Source organism: Limulus polyphemus, unplaced genomic scaffold (assembly GCF_000517525.1).
Source record: "Limulus polyphemus unplaced genomic scaffold, Limulus_polyphemus-2.1.2 Scaffold1, whole genome shotgun sequence".
Taxonomy (NCBI): domain Eukaryota; kingdom Metazoa; phylum Arthropoda; class Merostomata; order Xiphosura; family Limulidae; genus Limulus; species Limulus polyphemus.
The window spans coordinates 2,796,329-2,807,255 of NW_013665611.1; the positions used below are offsets into that span (position 1 = coordinate 2,796,329).

The 10,927-nt window shown below is 31.1% G+C and overlaps 1 protein-coding gene across 5 annotated transcripts in view; it reads left to right on the top strand.

The window, feature by feature from the left end:
• Positions 1-10,927, top strand: part of LOC106465622 (protein bicaudal C homolog 1-B-like) — a 53,041-nt gene that overhangs the window by 28,347 nt on the left and 13,767 nt on the right. For 4 of the 5 annotated variants that reach the window (XM_013925893.2, XM_013925963.2, XM_022390310.1 and 1 more), the window contains 6 exons: positions 1,160-1,321; positions 2,050-2,103; positions 4,443-4,679; positions 5,422-5,664; positions 6,278-6,335; positions 7,004-7,077. In XM_013925893.2, the coding sequence (XP_013781347.1) occupies positions 1,160-1,321; positions 2,050-2,103; positions 4,443-4,679; positions 5,422-5,664; positions 6,278-6,335; positions 7,004-7,077 (828 nt within the window). The remainder of the gene's footprint in view (positions 1-1,159; positions 1,322-2,049; positions 2,104-4,442; positions 4,680-5,421; positions 5,665-6,277; positions 6,336-7,003; positions 7,078-10,927) is intronic. The other variant, XM_022390197.1, reaches the window with a different exon arrangement.

Below are 10,927 nucleotides of genomic sequence, written 5' to 3' on the forward strand. Positions count from 1 at the left end.
TTTTGTGTTGAGCAGAAACACAAATTGGCTGTGTTATTTCACTTGTGGAACCATAAACAGAATATTTCATGAGTGTTTTTTTTATTATTCATATAAAAGAAGCATGTATCAAATTTGTAAGTTGCTAATAGAAAAAGCTTTTTACCGATATGGTGCTGACAATGTAGCATAAATTTACACATCTGGGTGTATATACTTTCAACCCTCATCTACAGTGGTAAGAAACAAATCGAGTTCCGGATACTTGAAAATTTTAAAAACTTGATACATAGGTGTAAAGTTTATCTAATTTTATCTTTGTGAATAACATTTATATAAAGTAAATCAATTGTTTGTTTTAAATTTTGGAATAAGTATAGAATATAAATGCATATTCTAAACCAAAAAATATTTAAAAGCCAACAATATCAAGACACTAAAATATTAGTTTCTACAACTATAGTGAAAAAAATAAGATGCTGTTCCACACCCTCCCACTGTTTAAGCCTTTTGGCAAACTGGAGAATAAAAAGATGTTTGTTATCTTTATGGACACATACATTTCTTTTTTTTCTTTATTTGGGATTTGTAATTCTACACCAGCCAACAGAGAGAGACTTGTTATCAAGTTAATTACTAAATGCAGCTGTTACATCTGTACAGTAGGAAACAGACCTTAGAGGCTTGAATGAATAAAGCCTCTTGTCCACAGAGTCAACTGTTTTGGATTACTTTAAAAAGTTTTTCAGTGATTTTTTTTTTGAATTTTCTTTTAGCTCATTGTTGGAATGAATTCATTACCATTGACCTTTGGTGTTGAAAACCAACCTGGTGATCATTTTTCATATGGTGTATTTCAAAGTAAATAATAACATGGGAAAGTTGATTAAGAGTATTATATGGTTTGCAAGGACTTTGGATATGTTATCAAGAGACTTTTTGTAATGTGTACATTATTGCAATGCGGCCATAAATAGAAGAATGTATAAAAACAAGTTCCATAAAACATTAAAATGGTTATTTTAATTATCAGGCAGCATTTAGTGTGTCTGGGTGGGTGGATAGTTTGTTTTTAATAGTTTTAAACATTAGCATAGAAATAACTGAAATTTATTTATTCACATGCATGTAATTATTCTTTTAATCTGGTAATTCTCTGATGTTCAATTCCCTTCTTTAGCAGAAAAACAGAGTGACACTGAAGATGGATGTTTCATATACAGACCATTCTCACATTATTGGAAAAGGAGGGAACAACATCCAGCAGGTAATGGATGAAACTGGTTGTCACATCCACTTTCCAGACTCAAACCGTACTAGCCTTGCAGAGAAGAGTAATCAGGTATGCTAGATTTCTGGATCATTAGTTGAATTCATGTTTCACCTGAGTTGCATGATATTAATTGTTGTAATTATGCATTTATGTTAGATTGTAAGGTGAGTTTTTTGATTAACATATTTATAGTTTAATGAATCATTGTTGCATTGTGAGGTTTTCTGTACATGCTGGTGTATTTTTAGAATTTTAAATGGCTTCCTTTTTATCTTAATAATGTTTTAATACAGAAAGAACATGCTTTTATAAAGTTTTATGCATGTTAAAGTGTATTCCTTAAGGTATCCCCCTCCCTTTCCCCAGTGGCTCAGCAGTAAGTTTGTGGACTTATTCACAAAAGTGGGTTTTGATAACAGAGGTGAGCACTGTGCAAATACCCCTTTTTTGTAACTTTGCACTTAAACAAAAACAGATTTTCTGTAGTTGACACCTTTTGAGGAATAATAATTTTAGAAGATCAATCTGTTCCAACCACTGAACCTAGTTCTTGTTATTTTATAGCCAATCATCCACATACTGTGAGGTAGGTTGCATGTTGCCTATGTGGTAACTTTCTGACCTGATTAGTTGTTCAAAAGTCATATGAATGTGTGAAAGAAGAAAATTCTTAAAATAGTCATCAAATTCATTTAGTAAATATGAATAATATACTTAATCTTATGAAGTTTATTTTTTTCATAATTGTAGGACAGTAATAAAAAACAACAACAAAAAAAACCTTTTTTTTCCACCAGGTGTCAATAGCAGGGCAAGCTACAGAAGCAGAGAAAGCTCGCTGTAGGATAAGAGTAAGTTTTTTGTTGTTTTTTTTATTAAAGTATGATACTACAATCAGTACAAATTATTGAATTTTTTTTAGTTATTATACAATAGTTAAGTATTTTAAATCAAACTGATTTATTTTTGCTGTCATGCCTTAAAATAGAAATAAATTATTAGACCTTGATAATAGTGCAATGGTCAAGATGGAAAGTTGTCTGCTTGAGACTTGAACTCTGGTAACTCAGTTGGTAAAGAGCTTGGTTTCAGGATACTGGGGTTCCTGGGTTCGAGAATTGAATGATGCATATTGAATTTCAGCTATTTCTGATCATCACGTACAGACAGACAGTAATATTAAGTTTTCACTTGGATTGTGAACAATCCACAAAATGTCTTTGCTTGAAGATGGGTAACGAGTGTCATACATTGCATTTCTTTCTTGTGCTTAATTATATTTAAATTCCATTGATTTGATCAGAGCTATAAATTCTGCATAAGAGATGCCATTTTATGTGGGTTGTTTTGCTGCTTATTCTGACTTTCTCTGTATTACCACCCGAAATCATTCATCAAGAATACATAAGGACATAATAAAACTAAATAGTGGATGCCATTCAAATACATGTGACTCAACATAAGAGCAAATAATTTCAAATATATTTATAAAACAAATTAGATAGTAAGTGAAAATATTTTAGCTTAAGTAACAACCTTTCACAAAATGTTTATTAACTTTATGAATATTACACCATTGTAATTTCTGAATGGTGTTAAATACTCTCAGATGTGGATTTAGTGATATTTTATTGTAAGAAATATGCTACTTGGGATGTATTAACATAAAAAAGCATTAAAAGTACAGGATGTAATAAGATGGACAAAGTTGAAACTATAAATTTTTTTATATTAAATTCATAAAAATTCTTGATAAGTTAGTGTAATTTGCGTGTGTCATTAGCCTTATTTTCCTGTTGTTACAGTTATGTTACTTTTGTTTGGAATGATTAATATATTATTAACATTTATTATATGTAATTACATTTGCCTGTTTCATTTTGTGATTTCTATTCATGTCTAATTTTGCTTTATCTGAAGTTACTACTTTCCATTAGTAGCTGTTGACTTGAATTCACATGATTGTAATATAGCCTTTGTGCATCAATTACAGTGAATTTTTTGTTGTCAGTTTTTGCTGAATTTTTGCTAAACAACAGTAAAACGATTTTAAGTTAGTTGTTTTTTGTACTGGTTTCCTGTATTAACAGAACGGTTAACAAAAGTGTCGTTGAGAAGATGTATGTGGTTCACATAACCAAGATCAAGATCCCTCTATCTTTATTATTGTTATTTGAATCCTTTCTTTGTTTCCAAACTTTTGTTTAAACAATATCGTGGCTCTTTATGTTGCTTATCTAGAACCATTCTAGTTATTTTTATTTACTTTAGCATATAGTATCATGTCAAGTGCATCCAGGTGTGTGTATGTAGATTATGAGAATGTCCTAGTTATCATTGTGGTATTACAGTATACAACACGACTCTTAGACCAATTAGTTGCTGCTGTTCTGCAGGGCATTCTCTTATACTGATATTGCCGATGGATATTTGAAAGTTATCTAACTTTTTGAATTAACTTCCTAATTGATCCCTGAAATCTTCTGTAAGATTCAGATCTAGGACATGATGTTACTTAGAAACAAGGCTTATGTTGTAGTAGGAAGCATTATTCTTTTGAATCTCCATACCATAACACTTCCACCACAATGAAAAAAAAATGTTGTGCCATCTTTAATTTTCTTTACAGTGAAACCAAAACCATCTCAATAAGTGTTTTGTAGCGATAAAAGCCTCCCAAATCACTTTTAAATGATGGCCAAATATGGTTCTGGAAACTGTCAGACAATATGAACTGTGTTTTGCCAAATGTGAATGAAGCACTTTGAGTTTTCATTTTTTAAGAATAAATCAAGATTCTGGTTCTGACAGGTTATACCTGAAGTAAAATAATGTCAAGCATTCTTGAGCATGATGTAAAATTTGCATATCTGAGATCTTTCGAAGCGTTCATATCAGCATTATCATTTCTATACTACTAATGGGCCTGGGTTGTGTGTCTGTCTGTTTATGTACACTCAGTTCCCTTGCAGAGCATTGGATGTACAATGCCACATGTTCAAGGACTGTTGAAACAAGTTTTGTAGGATGTTGGATGTTACAGATGTACTTTAACTAAGGTAAAAAAAAACAAAACATTCCAAGTGGAACTGCTTCATTTGAAAGCAGATAGTTGGCTTTTTTTTTTTTCATTAACTTATTATCTTGAGTTTATGTTATCAGTTTATTGATTTTTTTAAAACCTTTCTAGGAATTGTTGCCTCTTGTGTTTTCCTTTCAACTACCAAGTACAGGTTTCCAAGCTCCACCAGATCCTAGCTCCCAAACACTGCTGATGCTACAACAAAAATATGGATTCACAATGTCTGTTCGGCAGTGGTCATGTGGCAGCAACACCATCATCGTAATTCGAGGATGTCGTAAGGACTTCCACCGCATTAGACAAGGAGTTTCAGAGCTTATGGAATACCTAACTGGAAATAACATGGTAATAAAAGTATTAAACTTTAAGAGCTTTTTATTTGACTTTATGTTTACAGGAATGAATGGTTATTTGTTTGCTATTTTTATTTGATTTTTGTTTTTCACTCCATACTTCTATGATAATGGGCCTTCTATCATTTTACTTAGAAAAGTAAATTTTTGTAGTATACAAGTTTGGAAAATATAATTATTTCATGAATTCCACGAATTTAAGGACTTAGACACAAGCATATTAATATTTATATAATTCTTATTTTATGATCTAGTATTTGTTGTAGAGGAAAAGTTCAAGTTAACAGAGCTGTTCATGTGGATCCGTTGTTCATCCTAATATGAAAATAGTGCATTTATGCTCTGAACCTCATTCTCTGCATACTTGTATGTTTGTGTTAGAAGTAATTACACTTTGAGAAGGCTACCATTTTTAAAGTTTGAATGAATTTTTAATATAAGCATAATGACTTCTATGCAGTACTGCTTAGATTACTGAAATTAGGTTCAGACCATGTAGAGACTCCTAATCTACGAAGAATAATACTATAATATGGTTTCAGAAGTGATTTTATTTGGAAAAGAATATGGTTCTTTAGGTTAGAATTAATTTAAAACAAAGAACAGAAGTTGCTGGATGTATAATATGTATAACACTTACCATGATGACATATTTGTGTTTACACTCCATTTGTGTGTGGGTATGTATCATAGTTTTATTTTTAAATTTTAAAGTAGATTTTTCTCTAACTTAGCCTGGGCTTCCAGTCACACTCAGCTTGGAGATTTCTCCTCAGCACCACAGCTTCGTAATGGGCCGGAATGGTTACAACATTCGTTTGATAATTCAGCACAGTGGAGCAGCTATTGCCTTTCCTGATGTCAAAGTCCCTACGTCTTCTGGTGGTGAAAGTCTGACAACAATGCAACCTAACAAATCTACAGTTACCATTACAGGACAACTTGATTGTGTTTATTTGGCATGGCAAGAATTAATGGTAGGTGGATATTCCATCGAAACAGTTATTGAAATAAGTTCTTTTTATTTCCTGGATAATGAAATGTTCGCTATAAATAATCTGTTTAGATTCCTTTCAGGTCTGTGCATCAAACATACTTCTATATTAAATTGAAAAGCAATTGAGTTTAGTTAGTAATAACAATCTAAAATATAACCTTAATTTATTTGAGGGATAATTATCTGGAAAATGTAATGTGAAATACTTAATGCTTGCCTGTAATTGCAATAAAGTATGCAGTTTGTCATTTGTATTTTGATCACTGATTTAAAAAAGAATTAAGGCTGAAATTATTAAAATTTGAAAAAAGCAAAACATGAATGTATAAACATATGAACTGCTCAAATGTGGGGATTATGTTAAAGATTTAGCCATCCTTTGTATGCTCTCTTTTTGTTAGTTTTGATTTGCTTGATTTATGTATAATTTATATTTAGTTAGTGCTTAGTTTAAAATAATAATGATTGAATCAAAATATTAATTTTGAAATTTATAATGGCTGTAAACCATTGACCATTGTACTAACAATATTTTACAATTATTAATGTATGTTTATTAAGGTTGTTGTTTAAATTATTTCATTTTTTCATAGGGCTTTCTCCCATTGGTTTTGATGTTTGATTTGAAAGATGGCCAAGATGTAGAACCAGGTAACTTTTGAAACTTATGTATATTGCTTCCTTCTTTCACTGAAGACATTGTTGCTAGAAATAGACAGAAGATTAAACATTATTTCAAGATCTTTTTTTTTTTTCTCTCTCTTGATTTATTTTAATTTTTAATGCTTAAAGCAGAAATTAGACATTATTGGTTTGATTTTTTACTAAATCTCCATCTTCGAAGCAGTAGGTCATTCAAGTTATAGGCTCGAATTCTCATACATGGTATTTGCCAGTTTCTGCTTAGCTAATTTCTGATGAGAAAAAATGTCAAGCCTTTATTTATTTTTATTTATAATTTAAGTCTTTCAAAATCTTTTGTTTTTTGTGTTTAATAATTATATGTTAACTGTGTTGCTTCCTATTCTTTGAATCTCTGTACTATAATAAAATGAGAAGACTGAAACACCATATTAGACTGAAAGTCATTGAAATAGTTTCTAATAAGTAGGCTAACCAATTTACTGGACCCAAAGAATTGAATAAGTTGCAAAGCCTTATTAACTTTTTTTTTTTTAGTTTGCCTAATGTATTACTATAATTCTGTTTCTACATTTTAATATAAAGTGGATAATACTTTGTGTGGACTAACAGATTTTCTGTTTTATTAAATACATAGCATAACTGCTCATGAAACAAACTTTTGTTTCTTTTGTCAGTTGTAATTCATAGCTTGATGGAACAGCTCAAAGTTAATATAACACTGAGACCTAAGCCTAAACAAAATGGCAAGGTAAGTAATTGATTGATTTCTTAAAGATATAGTTGCATTTTCATTAACTATAAAAAGTCACTATATATTTTGATCTTAATATATTTATTCTTGTCATGTGGTCAGACATAAGTCTATTCATAAAGTCTTTATGGTTGAAATGTAGTATGAACAGTGTTTCTTTTGACAATATTAGCCTAATAGTTTGTTAAATTTGCTTTTCAGTCCATTTTACACTTGCATTCCACAGTAAACTGATTTACACGTTCATTGTTACATGCAAATACATTTTATCTTACTAGTCATGATATAGTAGCAAGTTTATTTTTAAGCTTCATAAGCTCATTTGTTGAAATCTTCATTTCTTGTTGTAATGTATTTGGAAGAATTGGTATATTTTTTTTCAAATAGCCTGAACCTTGAAAGACAATAATATAAAATATATTGCTAAATCATATTAAATAAACCCTTTTACAGGCTTCCATAGTGACAGTAACAATTTCAGAATATTTAAGATTTGATTATGAATATTAATTTATTAGCAATGTTGGCTTTAAAAGGTAATGCTATAAATGAAGGTTTGAGCTGCTCACTTTCCAGTATTTGAGTTGTAGCACAATCCATTTATCTGATACAAATGTTCCAGTGCTATATACAGCATTAAATGCTACTTTCATTTGCTGTTAAATTCACATTTTGCTACTAAATTCCTCTCATTTGATCCTTTAGTTACTGCATTAAGGAAGTTAACTTTAAATAGTTTTCAAACTAGAACCATTAATTTGAATAATTATTCATTTAAACTTGAAATTAATTCACAATACCTTGAGACCAGGCACAAACATTTTCTTGCTATGTAAGTTTTCTCAAAGATATTTTTCTCAAGAAAAATAAAATTGCTCTAAAATGGCTTAGGTTTGACTCTGTTAATTAATAAATTTATTGATTACTGTAATTGTTTGAGACAAAATATTAAGATTGATGTAGTAGATGGGTCATTGGTTAGGCCACATTTGGAATATTGTTTTCAGTCTTGGGCTCCTTACCTTAGGAAAGACATTGAATTGTTGGAAAGGGTTCAGAGAAGGGTTACTAGGATGGTGCCTGGGATAGAGGGGTTGTCATATGACGAGAGGCTGAAATCTCTCCAATTTTCTCTTGAAAAAAGGAGGAGTTAGAGGGTATCTGATTGAGGTGTTTAAGACTTGTAAAGGGAATTGATAGTGTTGATGTATGATTCTTTTTTTTTTTATATATTTAACAATGAGAATAGTAGGACTAGGGGACACAAATATAAATTTTGGCAAGGTAGGAGTCATCTTCAGCTAAGACAGTTTTATTTCTCTAACAGGGTGATTGGCCTTTGGAATGGGTTGCCTTCAGATGTTGTAGAGGCAGTAAATTTAAGTGAGTTTAAGAAAAAGCTTGATAAGTATATTAAAGAAAAGGCTGGGAAATGTATTTTATTTTTTAATCATTTTAATTTAGTTTTTAGGATGGAACAGCTGAGATGGACCAGTAGGTCCTATGTTGTACCAAAAATATTATGTTACATGTTATGTTATTATAGCACTCTCACAGCTGAAAAGGTGAGCATGTTTGGTGGGATGGGGATTCGAACCTGCAATTTGCAGATTGCGAGTCGAGCACACTAACCACTTGGCCATGCCAGGCTCATTTTCTAAAAGAAACATAAAAATATTCAAGTGAGTTTTTCATTCTAAGGGATGCTTACAGTGGTAAATGATGAATAAAAGTAAAATGCTACTCTTTTTTTTTATTTATTTATCTTGTGTTTTTACATGCACTGGATTTATGTATTTAACTTCCATACAAAAAGAAAATGCACAAAGATTTCTTTCCATTAAAAAATAATGGCTTTTCTCATTAATATTATCATAAGAATTTACATTTATAATGAAGGTGAGGATATTATTATTAACTTTTTGTATTGTTTAGGTCTAAACTGATTTATAAAATTAAATAGTTCATGTTTTTATACCTGGATACCTTTTTAGCCTCTTTAAACTTGTGCCCTAAAATTTTATCCAGAAATTTAAAGAATACAATTGTAACATTAGTAATGTAACCCACTTATTAACGTACTTAGTTGTAAAATAAAATATTCCTTGTGGTTTTTAAGTAAGCACCAATATAAACTCATACCTTTAATTGTTTTTAAATCAATTCTGGGTGACAACTCCTCAGAGTCTGCAAACACAGCCATTTGATGTGTTTCGTATTCTGCCTGGTTCTTTAAATCGCCACCTGCAGATTCATTTTCCCATGGTGGTTCTTGTTTAATTTGGTGTTCTTCCAGATGTAAGGATACTGGTGGATGGAGTGCATTATGGCGGATTTTGTGTTCACTATCTTCGTATCTATAGTAATGAGAAACGACAAATATACATACAAAAGTTCCAAATAGATAGCTGTGAGAAAAGACACTAAATGAAACATTCAGCATTGTTGTGTTCCAAAGATAATTTACATGTAGAGGGCGCTGGTGTAAACACTCGGCTGTTTAGATTGTTTGTTTATGCGCAAAGCTACATAATAGGTTATCTGCGTTCTTTACATCACGGAGTATTGAAACCCAGATCTTAGCATTGCAAGTCCACCCCTTTCTACCGACCCAACGGGGGACGAGCTGTTTAGAAGAGAGAATGTGTGATATAGGGTTCTTAAGTTTACCGCAGTACAAGTCTTAACAAACCTTGCTATATAGCAATCGTATTTCATAGTTGGAGAATATGCTAGAATGACAAAATAGTAAAGGGTAGAGTTTCTGACACTTAATAAAGATTCTATGACCTAATAAAGATGTTAAAGTAATATACAGAAGTAGAAGGTGTTTTTTTACACTGCGTCTTTTTTTTTTTTTCACTATAAACTATAACATACACAAGCAGACGTTTTTCACACTGGCTTTGTTTTAACTATAAACTATAACATACACAAGCAGACGTTTTTCACACTGGCTTTTTTTAACTATAAACTATAACAAACAGAAGTATAAGTTTTTTACACCACGTCTTTTTTTAACTATAATCTAATTTAAATAAATGCAGTAACATTACTAAATCCAGTGCGTTTTCAACTTTCAAAGTTTTTGACTCAAGAGAGCGTTTGAAAAATCGTAACTGTTGCTATTGATGCGATACAGCATCACACACTCATTTTCCTTACATAAAGCATAAATACCTTAATAATTTTCATGGTTATTTGCTTTTTGAGTTTTATTCGGGCTTTCTTATTTACTCTTCGTGTTACGTGAGACAGATAATCCGAAATCTGAGCTATGAAGTTACTATATGTGAGACAAACACGTGTGTGTATATATATAAAGAGTTATTTGGAGTTGAGTCAAGTTTTAAGTTATTATTTTATGTACATATAAAAAGATATATATTTTCTCAAAATAAATGATTTTGTCAACTTTCATTTACCCAGGAAATTAAAGACATTTTTTTAATCTATTTGTAAAACAAATCAGAATACAACCAGAGTTAATTCTGAAAATATTAAAAAATAAATTATATCGGTTGCCATCTTTAAAGTGCAGATCTGCTTGGAAATGATTAAACCTGATCAACGTCTCCAACTTAGGGGACAATTTTTATATTTTAATGCAAGTGCGAAACGTGCACTAGACGGAAGACGTATAGTAGTGTTACTACAGCGGAAGTCACGCGACTCTGGGAGCATGCGCGCTGGAGTTTCTAGAAGGATCATGACTTATCTGGGAATCTCACGAATATCCCAGTATTTGCTAGACGCCCTCTTTTTTTGTATATCAGGGCATATGCAGATAGATTGAAGATAGAAATAATTGAGTCAAGCGAGCAGTAGGCACCGTAAGTTAAGTGTG